The sequence below is a fragment of the Martes martes genome (assembly GCF_963455335.1).
Source record: "Martes martes genome assembly, chromosome: 1".
Lineage (NCBI taxonomy): Eukaryota > Metazoa > Chordata > Mammalia > Carnivora > Mustelidae > Martes > Martes martes.
The window spans coordinates 104,825,717-104,848,344 of NC_137888.1; the positions used below are offsets into that span (position 1 = coordinate 104,825,717).

At 43.9% G+C, this 22,628-nt stretch overlaps 1 protein-coding gene across 1 annotated transcript in view; it reads right to left on the reverse strand.

The window, feature by feature from the left end:
• KLHL6 (kelch like family member 6) overlaps nucleotides 1–22,628 on the reverse strand; it is a gene marked incomplete at its 5' end in the record, with an annotated part of 56,590 nt that overhangs the window by 26,205 nt on the left and 7,757 nt on the right. The window contains one exon of the mRNA XM_080826719.1: nucleotides 7,883–8,048. Within this exon, the coding sequence (XP_080682845.1) occupies nucleotides 7,883–8,048 (166 nt within the window). The remainder of the gene's footprint in view (nucleotides 1–7,882; nucleotides 8,049–22,628) is intronic.

The following is a 22,628-nucleotide window of genomic DNA, read 5'->3' on the forward strand; positions in this document are numbered from 1 at the left end:
GCCCAAGATCATAGCTTCACTCTTTGATGACCTGCTCTTTGATGAGCTGAACTCTCTGTGAGCCACAGTTTCCTCTTCTGGAAAGTGTTGAGAATAATAAACCCCATCTTGCAGTCTCACTGTGAGGGTACTCCCTGGCCAGCCCACTCACAGAAATGTCAACATCAGATGGGATCATGTAGGGGAAAGAATATGATAAATGGTTAAATAAATGTGATCTATATTTATAACTTTTATCTTTGTTTCCCCCTGATAGTTTCCTATAAGTACCTTGCACATAGAGAATGGTTAGTAATTTGAGGTAATTAAATAGAAGTAAAAGTCAGAATCTGGTAGCAACATGGGTTTTCATTACAACTAAAACCCATACCTCACTTCCTAAATTTTAACAACCTACAGGCAACAACTAGGGCATTTCAGGCTTTCACATCCAGGGAAGGGGTAACAGGATAGACAAAAGAATACAATTTTGGTTTTTGAGTTTCTAAATACACTTTCAGTACTATAGTAGAAAAATAGTTTCAAAACATCAATTAGTGGTAATAACTGGGCCCTTTGAATTGGAAAAGCCAGAATGCCAAAGAGTCTAGGCATAAAGTTTATATCAAAGCAGTATATACAGGAGAATGGATGATAATGTAGGAGCCATCTTTCCAACAATGATTCCTAGGCCAGGAAGAAAGAGGAGAAAGAGTCTAGTAAAAGTGTGAGAAACAGGTGGGTCTCTGAGATGATCTCCTGCCTCCCAACCCAGGCCAAACTCTAGAGTAAGGGAGATGCAAAAAGCTCCTTAGAGGTTGTGGATCGGAGAGCATAAGAATGTGTGCCTTGACTGCCCAAATGAAATCAGAAAAGCAGAACCCCAGTAGAGCAGCCACAGAAGAGAAGCTGGAATGCATTGTTTCTAGACAAAGGGGGTCTATGGCAGTCGCTCCAAGTTCCCTATAGTTCCAGATTGGCACAGGAGAGCAAATGGAAGTTTCTTGTGTGTCTTTGAGAGGGACACAGAAGTTGCAGAGAGGACTGGCAGACCTGAGGAGGCCTTCTAAATGGGACAAAGAGAATGCAAAGTGGCCCACAGAGACTGAGGGCCAGAACCCGGTGGGCCTGAGGATTTTCAGCTGATGGCACAGAGTGAGGGTGTCAATGATCAGAGAGAGACTGATGAGAACACAGATGCTCCAGCAGGTTGCCAGCATGGACCAATGATGCAAATAACCATGGTAAGTCTGGGCCAGATGCCTCTTTCTACTATGTCCTGGCATTATGTAAACACCCCTTATAATTATATAAGCAACCCAGACTCTAAAGAGAGTATTCTGGGATGCCAAGGATGTTCTGGAGCTTGATCTGGGTGGTGGTTACATGGTTGCAAACACATGTAAAAAATTAAAAAACCATATACTTAAGATGTGTACATTTTACTAAGTGTAAGTTATACCTAAAAATCAAAGTCACCACTGAGATTAAACACAGAGCTGTAAAGACTAAAGAGATGCAGCATGGACAATAGCAGGCTTACTGTTGAGATGGGGACACCTGGCAGCCCCAAGTGTCCTAGTTTCCCCAGAGGGAGATAGGCATGAGGGGTGGCAGCTGTGCCAATCTCGCCCCCTGACACAGTTACAGGGCCCCACTGGTTCCCAGAATTTTCCACTGGGCAGCCCCCTCTGAGGCTGCTGATGGCCCTAGCTGCCTTTAGGATCATGGCTTGTTTTGGGCCTCACACCTAGGGATGGATGCAGTGTGTGCAGTGGAGAACACACAGGCTAGCATAAGCAGACAGGAGTGAAATTCAGGTTCCTCTCATTAGCCATGAAACCATGAACATTTAACTTTATATCACTGAATTTTATTTCTCCCATCTTTAAATTGGGGGTAAAAATACCGACCTCATTTTAAATGAAACAGTACAGGCAAGAGTTGCCACATAGTGAATGCTCTGAAAAGCACAACTATCACTGCCTCTGGACCAGGAAACTAACCCTAATGTTTTAACACTTACAGTGGTCACAAAGTAACACTGGTTGACAAAGAGGGTGTGTGGGAGAGGAACATCAGTCAACAGATGGATTTTATCTAGATAGCAACAAAGAAATAGTTGGGCTGGTTTCCTTGCTTGGATCAACTGACTACTCTGATGTTGGGTCCATACAACCTATGGGTCCCTGTCAATGACAACAGAGGTTCATCTGTAACTTGCAGTAATGAGACCTGCTTTTGCTAGGTGCCTAGCACTTAGTAGGTACTTAAAAACGAAGCAGTCATTAGTATTAACCCTGGAAAACTTCTTCCTCTACTACCTACAACATTTCTTAAAGTCGGGAGTGGGTTTCTTAGTGTCCTCTTAAAGCAAATCAGGCAATTTTTGATGGGGTCTTGAGCAATTTCTGAGGCAGTCCACATATTCAGCTAATAATGAGCAAGAGTAATGCATGCCTTCATTGATTCAACAAATATTTATGGACTATGATCCACAAACTGAGTAAGCCAAGAAGCCAACCCAGGCCATCAGGGTCAGCCTCTGACCACATGGCTACCTCGTCTGTACAGATGTCAGCCCAAAGCGTGTTGTGGCTTGTGTCTCCTCAGGCTCAGGCCAGATGACGAGGCTCCCACTCTGGCAGACCCCTTTCCTTCCTCATGTCAGGCCTCAGGACACAACACGATCTCTTTTTGCTTCTAAGCTCCTTCTTCTAACCAGCTGCTCTGTTATCTTAGGCATCCTCTGTCCCAAAACTAAATGAGGGGTGAGCTGGTCTTCATGGCCTCACACCTTTTGCTGCCCTGCTGATAAACTCATAAGCCCTTATTCTTTCATGAGTTTTTAATACTAAAAATGAAAATAACAAATATGACAAAGTTCTCCAAATGAACACAGCAGTTCTCTAAAAACGAAGACCTTTACCAAGTTCTTAAAGCCATTGTTCCAGTCTACAGTCTCTATAGCTTCTGACTGCCTTGCTCATATAGAACTCAAGAGCCTGAAGTTCCAGCTAAGGCAAGTTCTTGGGGCCCCCACTAGATGACATTCATCTCAAAAACCCTGTCTTCCATGTGAAGGGTCACCCAGGCCTTTCCTCATAGGTGCTTCTCTTACTCTTACCTCTCTAGAAACTACTTGGAGAAAATACATTTCTCCCATATTCACCAATAAATTATGGTTAGATTACTGCAAATTCCTCTTATGGGCAATTCATTCAGTATCTTCCCCACACTAACCTTCCTCCTAAAAGAAACTGTCCCACCCTAGGCACAGCAGATTGGACCAATGACAACTGACAATGGTAATGGTAACTGACCCCAGGGTTAGCTGTCTTCATGAGGCCAGCAACTCATGAAATTGCCTCACACAGAAAGCCCTTTTCATACAGCAATAGTGGTGACCGACTGGGTCAACTGAAAGATCTCTTTCTAGACTGGGAAATTCTGGCATAGAAGCAATCAATGGATAATAGCAAGAGAGCTGAAAAGAGAAGGAGAAAGTGAGGGAGCAGCTGAGCATCAGCGATGGTGTGACAACTAAAAACCTTTACCGGGGTGCCTGGGTGGCTCAGTGGGTTAAAGCCTCTGCCTTCAGCTCAGGTCATGATCCCAGGGTCCTGGGATCGAGCCCCGCATCGGGCTCTCTGCTCAGCAGGGAGCCTGCTTCCCCCTCTCTCTCTCTGCCTGCCTCTCTGCCTGCTTGTGATCTCTGTCTGTTAAATAAATAAATAAAATCTTTAAAAAAAAAAACAACGAAAAAAAACCCTTTACCACCAGATGGGGTAGAGAACTCCAAGATACTCTGATTCCCATCAATTTCAGTCACACAAATGTGGTATCGGCCTCTGTGGATGTTCTAAAATAACAAGATAAAATGCCCACTCTGTCACTCTTTTCTCCACCTATAATTCTGAGTTAATTAAATATAGCACCAGACCAATTCATTCTACTAACCAAGTGTCATATGAATATGATAAAACAAAACTTTAAACCATGGTCTCTTATAATCCTAATATGGGAAAAAGCAAAGATTTGGGGATGGCATAGGAAAATGTCCTCACAGCTCAATGTCAGCCCAGTTTATTCAAGGCACTAACTGTCCAAAATAAAGTTAAAATTAATGTACAAATAACGGGAAGAAAATTCTATCCAGTATCTATAATGCATCAGGCATTTTACAAATAGCATCTCATTAAATAACTCTCCCTAAAAGGTAGGTAAAGGCATTGTTATCATCCTAATTTTACAAATAAGAAAGCTGAGGCTCAGACAATCTAAGTAACCCGTCCACATCCACACAGCAAATAAATGCCTGAACTGGAATTTAAACCCAGGTTCTGCCTGACTCCAGCACCCATGTTCTTTACATTCTACCACTCTGCCTTATAAGAGACCATTAAGATAACTCGACATGTTTCATTTCTCAGGAGACCCCAAAAACTTTTTGAGCCATCAGAAAGGCTCTATTAAGGAGCACCTGGGTGGCTCAGTCAGTTAAGCATCCTATTCGGTTTCGGCTTGGGTTGTGCTCTTGGGGTCATGAGATTGAACCCAGAGTCGGATTCTGGGCTCAGCAGGGAAACTACTTGGGAGTCTCTGCCTCTCCCTTTCTCTCTGTACCTCCCCTCATTCATGCTCACTCTCTCTCTCAAATAAATAAATAAATAAAATCTTCAAAAAAAAAAAAAAAGAAGGAAAACTCTCTATGCATACTGATCTGTAACAATCTCCAAAATATATTGTGAAGCCAAGAAGAGCAAAATGCAAAATGGGGTGTATAGTGTGCTAACATTCATGTTTAAAAAACTGGAGACAATGAGTGGGAGTGATATATGCGCACACACACTGTGCATAGGATATGAAGGATAGCAAGACATGGTTAAAAGTGAACATGGCAAAATGTTCCACTGTCTCCCCTTCTATTTTTCTGAATTTGGAACAAGGGTATATTTTATCCATTCAAATTAATACATACTTTGTTTAAAATCACAAAGTGATTTCAACAACCCATAAATTTCTGTCTCTTGTGGTGTTTTCAAGCATGAAGATATTCCCAGTTTTCTTTGCCTGAGACTTCAAAGCAAGTCATCCAAAAGCAACAGAAATCAGAAAGTGGGTTAAATAGACACCCAGATGCCCAGAGCACTCTTCTCTTGTTTTTATAAGAATTAACACTCATAGGAAAATAAGTAAAACAGCCTCAAAGAGAAACTTATTTTTTGCCTAGAAAGTGAATGAGATTTGGAAAATTCTGAGGTGAGGGATTACCAGAATAGGGGAATCAATAATAAACAGAGCACGCTTTCTCTCTAACCTGTCTCTATCTTCCTCTTCCTTCCACCTCTGATTAAAACCAAAATCTCTACTGAAGCTGCTCCCACTTGAGAGAAAATGAGGAGGAGATGGAGGAGGAAGAGGATGAGGACATGGAGAAACTTTATGCCAAAATAATTTCCAGATACATTAAAGATTTAAGTATCAAAGGTGTGGACATAACAAGACTAACAGAAATTACAAGTGAATAAGATATAATTAAGCAGCGGGGAAGTTCTTTCTAAAAACATGTAACAAAGGCAAAAAAGATCAAGGAAATGATCAATAGATCTGACAAAACTTGAATTTTAAATTTTGTACATAAAAAAAGTCATAACCAACAATTATGAGTCAAATAACCAATGGAAGGTATTTGTAACATTACAAAACTCTTTACTATCTGAAGAGTTTTTATTAAAATCACCCCAAACTGAAAGGAGAACAAGAAACAGAAAGACAAACTCCCTCCTCCATGAAATTGGGAGTTATCAGTAACCCCAAACCACAGACTATGAAGACTGGCAAATGGCTTTGCTGAGAGGAAAGAGGTCAGACCAAGTGCCTACAAAGGAGTTTGTCCCTCAGAACCCTCAAAAGCAAGAATATTAAAATCCCAGAGAAAGAGCAAGGCCAGGGCAGGTGGGGCTAATACCAGGGGTGGTTTTAAGAAGAATTTAAGCTTCCTGAGACTCCTTCCACTTCTTATGATCGAACAACTCCACTCCCGCTGGAAAAGATGTATCCTCTGGAGAAACCAGACCAGAGAGGTTCTGGACTCCAGAAACTGAGGAAGACACAGGAAGACATCATACTGAAAATAAAGAAGCTAAGTAAAGATTTGCAAATACGCCCACGCCCACACACCCTGGTAGAATACATGCAGCTGTCTTGTAGTTCCCAGGCAAAAGCTGAACTAGATAGAGGCCCTATGAGGGAAGGTTTTTCCTGCGGTCAGACTGTTGGAGCAGTGGGGGCGGGGGTGGGAGGTGGGATGATATAGGGCTGCTGAGCGTGAGGTTCTTAAGACCCTCCCTCCACAGAAAGGAGAGTATTTTCCTGCCAGTTAGTAAGGCTGAAGGGGTAAGCAAGTCAGGATGAAGAAAGGGGGAAGGCTTTGGGGGTAGTGGTAGGTAACCGACTTGGACACATCACCAGAAGGCGTGACCAGCTCTGTCAGAAGTAACTTGCTCTGTTATCTTTAAAATGCCCTGAGGAAACTGATACAATAAAATTGGCAAACAATTATTCAGAACTCATCAGTGCTGTTTCATAGAGTTTCCTCCCTCTTTCTACTCTCCCTTCCTTGCTGGACTCCACAGATCCTGCCTAGACTCCAGCTTCAACAAAGATAATCCCACTGTCCACGGTCTTGACTCATGACCTCTCATTCCCCACCTTCCCAGACTTTGTTTTGTTTCCCCTTAAATGCTGACCTAGAGAGGATCCAAGAGGATACCACCTCCCTAAGTCCCAAACCATGCATAAGATCTGATGTTTGTCCCAGTCCCTACAAATGACCAGGCTTGCCCCTGGACTCTGTCATAAATCTCAATATCTTCAGAGAGACAATACGCTTAACCTGGCAAAACCAAGTCCAAGGTGTACTTTTAGACCTAGACAAAAACAGTAATGGGGGTGGGGCCCCTGTGATAACTATGGATGCAACCGACAGAATCTATGTGTCTAATTAATTATCCCATGAAGCTAAATATAATTGTAATCGGATTGAAACCAACATAGTCAAATGGAAACCATAAAACTTAATCCCAAGGGTTCTCTCTCTTATCTTCTGTAATACCCCTCATGAAAAGTGCTCTTCTTCCACACCCACCACAAAGTGCTGACCAGGCAAGGTCCTGCATTTCCTTAAATCTAGACACTGCTCCCAGAGAGACTGCATGGTCACTGCAAAAATGCTGCACCTGGACTCGGAAAGCCCAGGGTTCAAATAACCCCCTCTCTGTACATTATTACTTTTCCCACCTGCAAAGTAGGGAGAAGTAACCATCTCCCCCTGTTGTGCTAAGGATTAGAAGTTACATATATGAGGGGTGCTGGGGTGGCTTGTCAGTTGAGCATCTGGCTGTTGGTTTCAGCTGGGGCTGTGCTCTCAGGGGTGTGAGGATCAGCCCCTGCATTGGGCTCCAGGACCAACGCAGTCTGCTGGAGATTCTCCCCCTGCTCTCTGTCTCTCTCAAATAAATTTTTTAAAATCTTAAAAAAAAAAAATAGAGAGGGAGAGAGAGAGAAGTGACATACTGAAGTTATGACCGGAACCCCTGGCTCCAATTAGGTTTCTGCAAATTGTAGTCATTGCAGTTAGGAACCAAGTAGTGATTCCAGGCACCAGGCTGTCCTGGCTTGATGATATTAAGAAGTGAATGCCGCATCTCACTACCTCTCAGGAAATTTCCGAAGGAGCCTCTTCGAACTTCCAAGTAAGCAGAGGCCCAGCTAAGAGTGTGTGTGTGTGGGTGTGGTGTATGTATGTGTGCCAGGTACGAGCTTGGAAGCCAGTCTGGGCAGATCTCTGGAGAGTCGCTGCTTTCTCCTGCTCCAGAGAACACTGAGACTGTTCACACACCTGGAAGAGGTTAGCAGCTTCCAGGACCCGCTGCACATTCTGCTTGGTGATCAGAGCCTTGCTGGTATATGTGTAGTCCAGAAGAGTGTGCATGGTCTCAGCATCGACCCCTTTGATAATGATCCTCTTCTCGTACTTTTCCTTTAAATCGTTGCAGAACATGGCCCTGGAAGAGAGATGTATGAATGTGAGTCCTACTGTGATTCTTAGTTCTAGGTTTAAACAGAACCCCCTCACACCCATCTACCCCCATGGAATAGCAAGGTTCCTAAGGTCAAGACCTGGGATGATTGCTTTCTGTTCCTCCAACACCCAGCACACACCAGACGTTCAATTGGTACTTTACTAAACTGAACTGCCCTGCTCTGCTATGCCCAACTGTGGTCCCTACAGCAGTCCCAGATCTGACGGGACAATAAGAGCCCTACTGACCAAACTGGTGGGATCTAGAACTACTTTACTGGCCAAAAAAACTACTTCAATGGCTCAGAGTGGTGGAGATTCTTCTGGGAGCATTGTGGGTCCCCTCTCCCGCCCAGGCCTTATCTGTACTTTTTCAATGACTAGTATCCCAAAACAAGGTTTCTGACTTCATTCTCAGTCCTCATTCCAGGTTTTCTCTGGCCTGAAGGCTGGCCCTACACCCAGGCCTGGCCAGTGGGGCCTCAAATGCTGGAAGGGGTTTAAATATCAGGCAGTCTCTGGACTTGTAGCCCCCTAAAATTCATATATTGAAGCCCTAACCCACCACTGGAGACAGCACTTTTTTTTAAAAAGATTATTTTAATTTATTTATTTGACAGACAGAGATCACAAGTAGGCAGAGAGGCAGGCAGAGAAAGAAAGCAGGCTCCCCGGTGAGCAGAGAGCCCAATGCAGGGCTCAATCCCAGGACCCTGAGATCATGACCTGAGCCGAAGGCAGAGGCTTAACCCACTGAGCCACCCAGGCAGCCCCTGTACATAGCATTTTTAGCAGATAATTAAGGTGAAATGAAGTTGTAAGGGGCGGGGGTCCTAATCCAGTAAGATTGGTGTCCTTAAAAGAAGAGGGAGAGACACCAAACTCTCTCTCTCTCTCTCTCTCTCTCTCTCTGCCATGTGAGCACAGTGGCTATCTGTAAGCCAGGAGAGCCCTCACCAGAAGCCAACCATGCTGGCACCCTGATCTTGGACTTTCAGTCTCTAAAAGTGTGAGAAAATAAATTTGTGTTGTTGAAGCCACCCAGTCTATGGTATTTTTTTTTTTATGACAGCCCAGGCTGGCTAATATAGACAGTCTCTCCCCTAACCCCTAGTACTCCAGAATCTAGCAGGACACATATGCACAAATTATAGTCTACAAGGGTCAAAAAGACTTACGAAGTGCTGTACTGGCCAGAGATGGCTGCTCATGGAAAAAATGTTGCTATGTGACAACTGTGGTTAGGACTTCCAGGTAATAAACCCAAGAAGTAGATGCAAGAGTGTGGGACATGCAGAGGCTCTAGCAGGCTGGTGGTTTGGCCGGAGCCCAGGGGCTATGAGAGAGCGTGGGGAGAGATCAGTGCAGCCAGATAAGCTAGGTCCTGATTGTGGAAGGTACCAGAGGCAGGCTGAGGAGTTAGGTTTTTATTCAGTAGGCAATGGGGAGCCATTGAAGGGAGCAGAAGCAGGACTCAAAAAGAACATTTTTAACAGGTGTGTTCTCACTTTAGTTTGTTGGTGACAGGTGCCTTTAGAGTAATGCATTAATTGCACCCATACAAAGCTTGGAGGCTTGTGACAATGCCAAAGCCTCATCCCAGAAACGGTACTAATTGAGGCAGTTGCCACCCTGCTAGGCAACTGGACCTCCTGAACTTCAGATACATGAACAAGACCCTTAGAAGGCCGTTATCTCCTCGCCAAGTCACTGAAATGGGAAGGCCCCAGGGTCACAGAATGCACTTCTCCAAACTGGGACTTCCATGCCAACACAGAGGCATTTACTCTTAAATTCCACTACTCCTCCCTTCTCCACACCTCCTATTTATCTCTGGGAATCCCTCATCAATTTTTTTACCCCATTTCCTAATCTGCAAAACCAAAGTAACTGCTTCTGGTGTCCCAGGAACAATCATAAACATCAAAAGTCCCCAGAAAGAAAGAGATTGAGAAAAAGAGAGAAAGAAGAGAGAGAGAGAGAGAGAGAGAGAGAAATCACTTCACTAGCTGACTTTTTGAACCTTCTGTTTTAACCAATGAGATCTTCTCCCTAGGGTCTCCTTGTGTCCTTCCCAGCTCCTTATTATAATCAACAGTAATCCTCCCACCCCTCTCTCCCTCCTCCTCTTCTCTTCCCTCAACTGGCCTCTTTCTCCTAGGGAATATGACAGCAAAAAAGAAAGTAAAAATGTGAATTCTGCAGAGTTACTAAATCGCAACTTGGAAGTAGAGAGGCAGTGATATCATCTGGGCAGATGGCTGATTTACAAGCCACTTTTGTCAGCCATAAATTCTCTTGACCAGAGATGCACAGTGCCATCCGCAGAACCATATGCCTTGTAAGGTGGTATCACACAGGACCCATCTTTCTGCCTCCTGATCCCATAGAGAACCCTGCCATCACAGCAAGCACACAATTTCTTCCCAGCTCAGCCTCTCCAGGATTTGAACAACTTCACTTGCTAAGCCTCCCTTTTTTTTGAGTCCCTAGAGGAGCGCTGCCCAATAGAAATATAATGCAAGCAAGTTGGGACGCCTGGGTGGCTCAGTTGGTTAAGCCGCTGCCTTCAGCTCAGGTCATGATCCCAGAGTCCTGGGATCGAGTCTCCCGCATCGGGCTCCTTGCTCGTCAGGGAACCTGCTTCTCTCGCTGCCTCTGCCTGCCTCTCGGCCTGCTTGTGTGTACTCTCTCTCTCTCTCTCTCTGGCAAATAAATAAAATCTTTAAAAAAAAAAAAAAGAAATATAATGCAAGCCATATGTGCAATTTCAGATTTTCTAGTAATGATGTTTTTAAAAGTAAAAGGAGACAAAATTAATTTCATTTAACCCAATACACTTCAAATGTTATTTTAACACGTAACAAATATTTCATAATTATTAATGAGATAATTTACATTCATTTCTCCACGAGACTTCAAAATCCCTCATGTATATTTTGTACTTAAAACACACCTTGATTCAGACCAGTCATAATTCAACTGCTCAACAGCTGTATGCTGTTGGCTATTCTATTAGATGGCAAAGCTCTAGAGCATCACCCAGATCTGCCATCATCTCAGGGGTAAAGTGAATGTCGCCCACATGAATGTTATGTATATCAATATGGAAAATAGGACTTTTGGCAGGAGAGGGTGGGCAGTGATGATGGGGTTGAATGAGGCTTCACATAACTGAGGCAACATATTGACAGAGTCCTACCAAGGTGAAATTTAGAAATGCTACTTCACCTGCAATGTGATTTTAAGATTAGTAAAGTATGAATTTTGTTGAATCTATATGATCTTAAATATTCCAATGAGAACTGCAAAAGCCCAATAGAGAGATGTTTTAATATTAAACAAGATAGGTATATAAATTATTATATATATACTATATATATAAATTATATGTTATATAATTCAATGTCTTGCACTTTGAGGGGCTCTTTTGAAGCCTATGTCTTTCCCATGTGACACGGTTATTGGAATCTCTGGGATCATCTGAACTCTTGATCAGGCCCGTCACTGCTAGACACAGCTTCTGAATTTTCTCTTGGAATCAGTCATTGAGTAACATCCTGCTCCAGCTCAGCCCCTACCCAAGTGGGACTCTTGATTGCCCAGAAGCTGACCTTATCAGCTAGTGATGTGTTAGGGATATAGGAAGAACAGAACAGGGGAAGGCAGGAGGTTAAGCAAGACAAAAGTCATACAGAAACTTCTGCTTGATCCTACGTGGGACCATTGGTGAATACACTCCAGAGCTGTCCCCATAAGAAGCAAAGAAGCTGATCTATGATTCTCCAGCATCTGCTGACAGTCTTAATTATGGGCCATCCCAGAAGTAGGAAAATTCTCAGGCACTTCCGGCTTTCTGTGTGTGTGTGACTGGATGTGTGCACAAGCAAAGGGGCTCCAGGAGCCCAGGAGAGGGCAGGAAGAAAAGTCTACAGTGCAGGCTATTGGAAGGCAAAGGCTAGCATCAGACTAGGCTCTGATGCTACTTCTTTACATGATTTTGTACAAGTGAGCAAACCTCATTTCCCCCTATGTAAAATGATATAATAGTCCCTACCCCAGTGAATTGTTGGGAAGAATAAGTAAGATAATACAAACAAAGTGGTTTGCATGATACCCAGCACTTACTAGGGAAAGGTGTTTTAGACCAGGTCAGAGGAATCTTGGCAGGCTGTTGGGAGATACTTAGAATAGGCAGGCCCATCACACTCTGTCTTGCAACTCTTGACTTGCCAGCATTTGGCCTGGTGCCTATCAGGTAAGTGGGTGTCAGAGTCACTGCACTGCTGTCCACAGCCCCTCCAGAACAGAGTAAGGGCTAGGGCTACACACAGTCTGGTCCAGAAACATTAGCACGGTGCCTGTCACATGGTAGGAGCTCAGTAAGTGTTCAAGGGAGAGAGAAAGGAAGTGCCCTAAAGACAGAGTCCTCTCTCTAGGGCTCTTTTTGCCTGCTTTGGCTCCCAAAGTCCCAGTATTTTTCTGCTCTTCTCTGAGACTTTGTCACTGATTTTCTGTCACTTAAATACATTCTCCTGGGCCACAATCATGCTCAATACTGACAAGGTGAAACTAGAAGAGATCTACATATTTCTCATAGACCAAACTCCCAGGTCCCCTGCTGCTTTCTTGGGCAATCCATGGAAATACCTAGGCCAAGTTGGGACCCCATAAAAGGTATATAATCTATGTAAGGTGGGTCATCCCTAGATTTCCACTTTAATAACAGTAATCTCTTACATTTATGATTTTAGCACATTGTAGGACAAAGAATAGTACTTTTTTGATTATTATACCCATTTTATAGTTGATAGACTATAGAGGTAGAACCTAAGTGAATTGCCCAAGGCCATATGGGCTGTCAGAAATAGAATGGAGATGAGAACCTTGGGCTTTTAGTCTGGAGCTCAACAGTATGCTGAAACCAAGAAAATCAGCAGGAGTTCAAGGCTACCTTTAGGGGTCAACTGAATGAGAGCACCAACAGAACCAAATTTCACTCTGTGAAACAAAGCTGAGTTAGTTGCTAATCGTTTACTCCTTGGCTTACACTCGAGATAAATAAATTTTTGTGTAATAAAAAATACTTTCTAGACAGACACTGACCAATTCTCATGAGATTCTTGTAAAACAGAGGTAGCTGTTAAGATCCTCATTTCTAATAGAAATAGTCTCAAGTAAGGAGCCAGTTGCCCAATACTCAGCAGTGAGTCAGTGCCAATCCCAAAACAGAGGCTGGGCAAGTGAGCTCGTCTCCCGCAATAGCCATAAAAACCTCTATGGGCCTAAGAGTGTTCCGGAATGAAGTTAGGGTGTGGCCCCAAACACAGCTTGGGCCACACTCTTTTCCGAGCTCTGCCAGCCTTATTGCTCACGTCATTTAGGTCTCTGCTCAGAATTCACCTCCTCAGAGAGACCCTCCCCGTGCTGCCCCCAATCTAGTCACTCCCTAACATATTCACCTCCTTTCTTTTTCTTTACAATCTGTCACAACCTGAAATTAACTAATTTAACAGCGGTCTCCCCACTACAACATGAGCTGAGTGAGGGCATGGGTTGCACCATGCTCACCACTGTATCCCTGGGGCTAGAACAGGGCCTGGAGCCTAGAAGGGACTCAGTAAATATTTGGGGAGAAAAATGAATGAGTGAATGAATGAACAAATGAACTTGTCCTTCCTAATCCCTGTGTGTTTTCCTTTGGACAGTATTCTACCCCTCCAAAATTATCAAACACCTTTGGAAGAATCAGATCCATAAGGCATGCCTTATATGCCCTCTACCCTCATACCCATCACACCCCCAAGTCCAGGGCCTGGAGCTTGGAAAGGAAGGACACAGCCACACTGGAACATTCATTCCACTTAGACCTCTGATAAGTGTTAACATGCCCCCCAGTTCCTAAATGTTATCAACTCAGAGTCATTCGCCCAGCTCAACATTACTATGGTTCACCCCCTGTCCCTGGGCCTCCACACCTGCCTCTGAAACCTCTGCCTCCTACACCTCTAACCCCAATCACAGGCCCACAGACCAACACCCACCCCATCATCCCCTCTATCTCATTCCTAGGCTAACTCCACCCATGTTTCCCCTGCTCTGTCCTTCCTCTAATCCCCTCACCATCCCATTTATACCTGAAACTAACTGCATCAGTGAGACATATTCTGTATTGGAATAGCTCTAACATTGGTTAACTGAGTTAAATTCTATTTAATTCTATTTATTTGCTCTAGCATTGGTTAACTGAGTTAAATTCTATTTAATTCTATTTAAGAATATAAATGTTAGGGCACCTGGGTGGCTCTTGATTTTGGCTCAGGTCATGATCTCAGGGTTGTGAGATTGAGCCCCGCATTCGGCTCCATGATGAACCTTCTAAGCGCCAGCCTCCTAGAATTCCATGAGGCCTAAGGCCTCATCCCTACCTGGGGCCTGGAGTCAGCTCCCTGAGCCCCCAGCTGCTGGCTGAGTCTTGCCTCCAAACGGACAGAGGAGCTAGAACCCCAGAGCTGCCCCCATCTGACTCTACATAGCAAGCCTTGAAAGAACTGCCTTCTGCCATACTCCTTGCCCAGTTCAGCACTCCTCAAGGACACTGTACATGGACCCTTTGAAGACCAGAACTCCAGCTATGTTTCTATAGAACCAGTGTCCCTCCCAGCCCCACAGGACCATTTCTGAGACCTCAGCATGCCATGTAACTCAGCCCATCCAAATGTATAACAGAAAGAAGGGCTTGTTCTGTCCTGCAAGATCAAGCAGGATAGAACATCAATCACAGGAAATGTTTATGGCCAGGATTCAGCAATGATTCAACTACAAAAAATATAATAGGCAGTTCTTATTATGCCTGTCCAACATCATTCCTAATCTTTTTAGTAAGCATACCCAGATTTTCCTTTAAGAAACTATCCCTCTTCCAATATTTGAGAGGTTTGGGGGGAGCTAGCCCCACCTCCTAGACTAAGGGTGAGCATAGCCCAAGTCACCATATTAATCTCCCATGCCACAGGGAGCAGTTCACGGATGGGCATGGAAAGAAACAAGTCCAATCAAAGCTAACTCTAGGGACGCCTGGGTGGCTCAGTTGGTTAAACAGCTGCCTTCGGCTCAGGTCATGATCCCAGCGTCCAGGGATCGAGTCCCACATCGGGCTCCTTGCTCAGCGGGGAGCCTGCTTCTCCCTCAGCCTCTGCCTGCCACTCCGTCTGCCTGTGATCCGCGCTCTCTCTCTCTCTCTCTCTCTGACAAATAAATAAAATCTTAAAAAAACATTTAAAAAAAAAAAAAAAAAAAAAAAGCTAACTCTAGACCTTTTTCTGGAACCACTGGGAAAGAGAAGCTCTCTACTGTAACAGCTGAGCTCGGAGAAATAAAGTTTGGAGGTGCTGGATAGTTTCTTGCCTCCATGTGTGAAGACCCTCCCTAAGAGGGAAACCAACACAGAGGAAAGCAGAGACAAGATACAGAGAAAGAAACTGATTCCTGATGACATTATGTGAACATAATTGATTTAGAGAGAACTAAAATCAATACCTTGAACTTTTAGATTATGTGAGCAAATAACTTCTTTTCAAAATGTGCTTGAACCAGTTTGAACTGAGTATCTGCCATATGCAATGAAGAGTCCTGACTGACACAATTAGACAAACGGATAATGAATAACAAATGGGCCCAAATGCTAAAGAAGATTATATTAAAAGTGCCCAGAAAATGAAATGTTAATGTACTGTCAATATTACCATTCTAGGCCCCTTAGAGTCTGGCCTATGCACCCCCTACCCCATCCTCTGATGCAGCTATGCCCAACAATCACAGTTTCCAGCATGTGCCTCTGTTCACCTCAACAGCCTTGGGTTTGAAAGACTTCTCTCTGTATACTCTACATACCCTTTTTTAAAGCTTATTTTTAAGTAACCTCTAGACCCAACATGGGGCTTGAACTCATGACCCCAAGGTCAAGAGTCGTATGCTCTACCAACCGAATCAGCCAGGTGACCCTACATGGTCTATTTTTTTTTAATTATTTAATTTTTTTATTTGACAGAGAGAGAAATCACAAGTAGGCAGAGAAGCAGGCAGATAGGAAGGGAGAAGCAGACTCCCTGCTGAGCAGAGAGCCCGATGTGGGGCTCAATCCCAGGACCCTGGGATCATGACCTGAGCCAAAGGCAGAGGCTTAACCCACTGAGCCACCCAGGTGCCCCTATATGGTCTATTTTTTAATTAGTCTTCTCCTCTATTAGATTTATAAGACTCTGAAAGGCAAGAGCTGGATTTTACTTCTCTCTCAATTATTTGCTGGCCCACAGTAGCCATTTAATATTTGTTGGATGGATGGTGGGTGGATGGATGGATGGATGCATAAATAGATGAGAAGGAGGATACACATGCAGTGCCATCCTGTACTTGGTCCTGCCAGCCAAGTGGATTTGCCTATTAGACACTACAATCTCCAAACCCACATTGCTCCTCTAAGGGCTGATATCCAAGATCTATAAAGAACTCCTCAAACTCAACAAACACAAAACAGATAATCATGTCAAAAAATGGCCGGAAGACATGAACAAACACTTCTCCAAAGAAGACATACAATTGGCTAACAGACGCATGAGAAAATGTTCATCATCATTAGCCATCAGGGAGATTCCAATCAAAACCACATTGAGATACCACCTTATACCAGTTGGAATGGCCAAAATCAACAAGACAGTAAACAACAAGTGTTGGAGAGGATGTGGAGAAAGGGGAACGCTCTTACACTGTTGGTGGTCATGCGAGTTGGTGCAGCCACTTTGGAAAACAGTGTGGAGATTCCTTAAGAAATTAAAAATAGAGCTACCCTATGACCCTGCAATTGTACTGCTGGGTATTTACCCCAAAGATACAGATGTAGTGAAAAGAAGGGCCACCTGTACCCCAACATTCATAGCAGCAATGGCCACATACCAAACTGTGGAAAGAACCAAGATGCCCTTCAACAGACGAATGGATAAAAAAGATGTGGTCCATATATACAATGGAGTATTACACCCTCATCAGAAAGGATGAATACCCAACTTTTATATCAACATGAACAGGAATGGAGGAGATTATGCTGAGTGAAATAACTCAAGCAGAGAGACTCAATTATCATATGGTTTCTCTTATTTGTGGAGCATAAGGAATAACACGGAGGACATTGGGAGTTGGAGAGGAGGAGTGAGTTGGGGGAAATCGGAGGGGGAGACAAACCACGAGAGACTGTGGACTCTGAGAAACAAACTGAGGGTTTTGGAGGGGAAGGGGGTGGGGGTGTTGGGTGAGCCTGGTGGTGGGTACTAAGGAGGGCACGTATTGCATGGAGAACTGGTGTGGTACATAAACAATGAATCTTGGAACACAGAAAAATTAAATTAAATTAAATTTTTAAAAAGGAATAAATAACAATGAGCTCCTGGTACAAAGTGTGTTACAAAGAGAACTGGATTATCTAGTGATTCTCCAAATCGGAATCTCAGGCCCATGAAGTTTACCCTAAGCCTTCCTGACTTAGATCTTACAATACAAAACATAGTGGTTGTTCTTCACCTTAATTAGCTTTGGCACATCTTCCTTCTCCTTACCAGAGATGAAACCTGGCTTTCCCTGACAAAACACCACTTCCCTCTTCAATGAGGTCTGCTCTGATTTTCACTTCCCACTGGGCCATGAGCAGGCTCAGCATTTGTGCTTACTGCCCACTGCCACATCCTGACCCGGCTGTTGTCCTGGAGGCTCCTTATCAACCCCCTTTTCCAAACACATTCAATCCCAACCCCCCAAGGACCCCATGCTGGCTTCCTTATGACCTACCTTGTCATTATCTAGAAGTCATGGATCAGCCTCTTCTTTGAGATTTTTCTGAGCATTTCCTAGTTCTGACCACTTGGAAACATGTGAACTGGCACTGGCCCTTATCCTCACCACAAGGTATCCTCAAGTCATAAGTTATCCCTATTGTGATAGAGCAAAATTTTTTTTGTGTGTGTGATAGAGCAAATTCGATCATCTCTGTGTTCCAGACTTCTCCCTCTACCAGCTGCCATGGAGGAATCTGGACTGCCAGGCCTGGTCCTTAGGCTTTTGTGATACAGATCCAGAGAGAGAGGGGAAAGGAAGACAGGAGATGCTCCAGCTGGGAGTGGAGTAGAGTTTTAAAGGCAAAGATGAAGAAGGACTACCATAGTTTGGGCTGTACTGAGGGCTGCTCAGATAGCTGCTAGAGTGGGTCTGAAATCTAGCCTGTGCTATACCCCCTAAGCCTCATGCCCTCAGGTGGATGGTGACAACCCCAGAGAAGAGGACATCTATTTCTAATCGGTCTTCCCAAAGAGAACTTTTATTTTTCTTTATTTTTTAAAAGATTTTATTTATTTATTTGTCTGAGAGAGAAAGAGCACAAGCAGTGGGGAGCAGCAGGCAGAGGGAGAGGCAAGCAGAGGGAGAAGCAGGCTCCCCACTGAGCAAGGAGCCTGATGTAACACTCAATCCCAGGACCCTGGGATCATGACCTGAGCTGAAGGTAGATGCTTAACCAACTGAGCCACCCAGGCGTCCCCAAAAAGAACTTTTAGAAACTCATACAAAGTTGCCCTAAAAGCTAGCAGTTGTCTAGATCATAGATGTAGATAAGAGAGAACAGATTTTAATAACAGCTGTGGTGCCTATCTCCTTCAAGGTGTTCAAAAAATGCAAGTTCAAAACTTAAGTTACTTCAAAATGATTTGTGTTTCTGGGCTTTCCTCTAAAAGGGGATGGCATGGTAGGTGAAGAAATTATAAAGTTACTTCACCTTTGCTTTCTTTTCCCAGTCCTGAAGCTCAGCGTTGGCTCTCAACCAAAGTATGGTTTGGCTTCCATTTGAGTTTGTCTCCTAGTCCCACAACCTTGCAGGGCCTCTCCTTCTTGCAGCTTCTCTGTGGTCTAGCTGCCCACAGAATGCCACTTGAGACTGTCTCCCCATGCCCGCTGGCCGGGCCACTGCCTGCAACCACCTGAGGGTCTTCCTAGATTGACAGGGCCTCTACACCACAGCCCAAAGGGTTATTTTAACAGAGATCTTGAATCACATTTCTCCTTAACGATTCTACCATGGCTTCTTGCTTCCTGTAAGATACATATCAAACTCTTCACTCTAGCCCAACAAAACCTTCATGGTCTGACCCTGCCCATCTCTCAAGCTTATTGACCCGAGCGTATCCTTACTCCAACCCTACTCAGCTACCTCTGGTTCCCATGCTTACACTGCATGATTCCTTCCCAGATGCACTTCCTTTTGCCTGGAATGCTTCCCCCTTTCTCTCCTTCACTGGGCACCTTCTAGCCAATGCCTACTCATCTTTTAAAACTCTGCTGTAATATCAATTCTCCCAGGAAGTCCTCTCTGATTGCTTTTTCCTCCAGTCTGATTTAATGCCCCTTCTGTAAGCAGAATTCCATTATAGCACTTATCACCCTGTACTGAAACATTGATTTGCCTCTCTTTCTTCTGACTATGATTTGAAATCAATAGGAAATCAGAACTCATCAATCTTTGTAAATGCAATGTCTGATAGAGAGTGGGTTTAGAGAAATTCCATTCGTCTATCCAATTCATGCATTCATCCAATCAACCCAGAGTGCTGTGATCCCTAACCCCACCTTTTAAGAATTATTCACTGACCATCTGCCCCTCTCCTAATTCCCCTAACACCAAATGCCCTTGGTATTTATCCCATGTAGAGCTTACTCTACATGACACACGATCTCTTGAATGTCAGTGATTTAATTTTTTTTAAGATTTCATTTATTTATTTATTTGACAGAGAGAGAGAGAACAAAACCAGGGGAGCAGCAGGCAGAGGGAGAGGGAGAAGCAGGCTCCCTGCAGAGCAGGGAGCCCAATGAGGGGCTTGATTCCAGGCCCTTGGGATCAGACCTGAGTGGAAGGCAGACACTTAAGCAACTGAGTCATCCAGGTGCCCGGTGAAAGTCAGTGTGAGTTCTTAGTCGACCCTGGACCTGATACATCATAAGCAAACTTGGTGGAGGGTAAATCTGTAGATCCTTGAGTATCTCCTCAGAAAGGGCTATGAGGCAACTTTTGGTTTGATTATGTTTTAAAGTCACAGCAGTATTAAAACTCCTATAATTACTCTGGCCTTAAAGCTTTCCACAAAAGTTAGATGTAATAAAAAAATGTCTACTCTTACAGCTTGCAGAGGAGATGTAGGTTGCCTAAATGATATTTTTCATAGCAAGGGAGACTTATCTTTATACAAAAATGGCTTCTCTAGGGGCATCTGGCTGGCCGTCAATAGAGCATGCAACTCTTGATCTCAGGGTCGTATTCAAATTCCACATTCGGCCTAGAGCTCACTTAAAAAAAAAAAAAAAAAAGCCTCTGCGAAATAACTTAAAGAGGCTCATACTAAAGCCTCAGAGGTATTATAAAAGACAAACCAGTAACAACAAAAAGTAAGAAGATCTAAGTAATTAAAGTAGGAGGAGAATATATCACTGAAACCTAGGCTAAGGGAGCCTCCTGACAGCCAGAACTAAGACAGAAGTATAATAAGTTAGCTAATAAAAGAAAGTAAACCAGGATTTATTATCCCTCTTTAAATACATTTATTTTCCTTTAGTCCAGTACCTTCCCGTTCTGGGAAATGCTCTCCCAAGTCCCACCCAAATCATGTGGCTCAAATAGAAGCTCTCTACCTTTTTACTAATCTCCCCTTCTTCACTCCCCTCCGCCCACATCCCCTTTGGCCAACCTTGGACTCCTAACCTAAACTGGGCTGATCACTGTGCCCCACCTCCCTGACACAGTGACTGGTCTAGGCTTGGGTAATTGAATGGAACTGGGCCAATTAGAGTCTTTCCTGGGGGCTTTTCAAACTGAAGCTAGCCCCTCAGTTTCTCTCTGGAACCAACCAAAGGAAGTGAGTCTCAGAGCTGCCAACAAGCAAACCCCCGACTGTGTGGCAGAAGTCCATCTGGGAAATCCCACCTGAGAAAGAAGCCAAAGGAGGGTGGAAAGAAATACCCAGACTGCGTTCAAGTCCCTGGTTCCTCTTCTTCCCAGGCTCTGCTACATCCCAGCCCTTCCTATGAATTGGCTATGTGGCCAAATACCTTCCTCTTTTGCCCAAGCTGATTTGACCTCAGTTTCTATCTCTGGCAACCAAAAGAATGCTGACTAATATAGGAACATTGAGCAATGTGATGGATGGTGAGCTCTAAGGCACTTTTACCAAAAACACAGATGTTCTGCATATGGGCAGCTCTTCTCATGGACTGTTTGGTATTTACCATATTAGAATCTACTCTACAAAGGCGTTTTTGTAAATGGACAGCTACGTGTCTGTGTACATAACATAGGGGTAATGCTCAGAACTTGAGATGTGGATGATGAAAGTATTTCTCTGTTGTGTTTTATTTGAGAGCTCCATGGAGCATTATTCAAAACAGGAGAAGAATGGATTTTCTGGTCTTGACTATAGGATGACCCACATGCCCTAGGCACCAGGGGTGGAGATGACAGAAATGAATTTTTATTTTTATTTTGTTCTTAAGTAGGCTCCACACTCAGTGCAGAGCCCAACATGGGGCTTGAACTCACGGTGGTGAGTTTAAGCCCTGAGCTGAGATCAAGAGTCGGATTCTCAACTGACTGAGTCATCCAGGCACTCCCAGAAATGACATTTCATTAAAAATTCAAAGGACCAGAGCACCTGGGTGGTGGCTCAGTCAGTTAAGCGTCTGCCTTGGGGTCAGGTCATGACCCCAGGGTCCTGGGATTGAGTCCCATATCGGCCTCCCTGCTCAGTGGGAAGTCTGCTTCTCCCTCTCCCTCTGCCTGCTGTTTCCCCTGCTTGTGCTCTCTCTCTCTGTCAAATAAATGAATAAATTTTTTTAAAAATTCAAAGGACTCAATTATACTTCTACCTTCCAATTCTAAAAAAAAGATCTGCAGGATTCACTATGTAGGCCTAGCACATTTGTGTCCAAATAGTCATGTGAGTAACTTATTGAATCCACAACATTCTGAAGCATTTTGGACTTTTTAACCGCTCCTCATAATTTTTACTATGGTGACCACAGTTGATCATCCTTCCCTTTTGTAAAGCTGTACAATAGCCTCCCAACTCTGTGAGGACTTCCTGCTCTGACCAGGATGCTACCTAATCAGTGACTGAAGAGGAATCACAAGTTTGTATTGACATAAAATATTTACAAGTTGTCTGCTAAATGCCAGCCATTGTAATGTTGTCAAAGACCCTCTCATAGCTCACTTTCAGCCAGTTTCTAGATCATGCATAATGGTTGATGCCTGTACACCACACACTCTTGCAGATATATGGGGGCTACTCAAGATTTGAAGGGAGAAAACAACTGAAAGTGCAAAAGAATTGTCCTCTTGCCTGTAATATCTCAGGATCCTTATCTCTGATGCATATGAGACAAGAGTCATGGAATTCTCTACCACTTGCATATTTTTCATGATGCCTTAACCCTTCTTCTCCACCTAATGCAGGTCTGGCATATAATAGCTGCA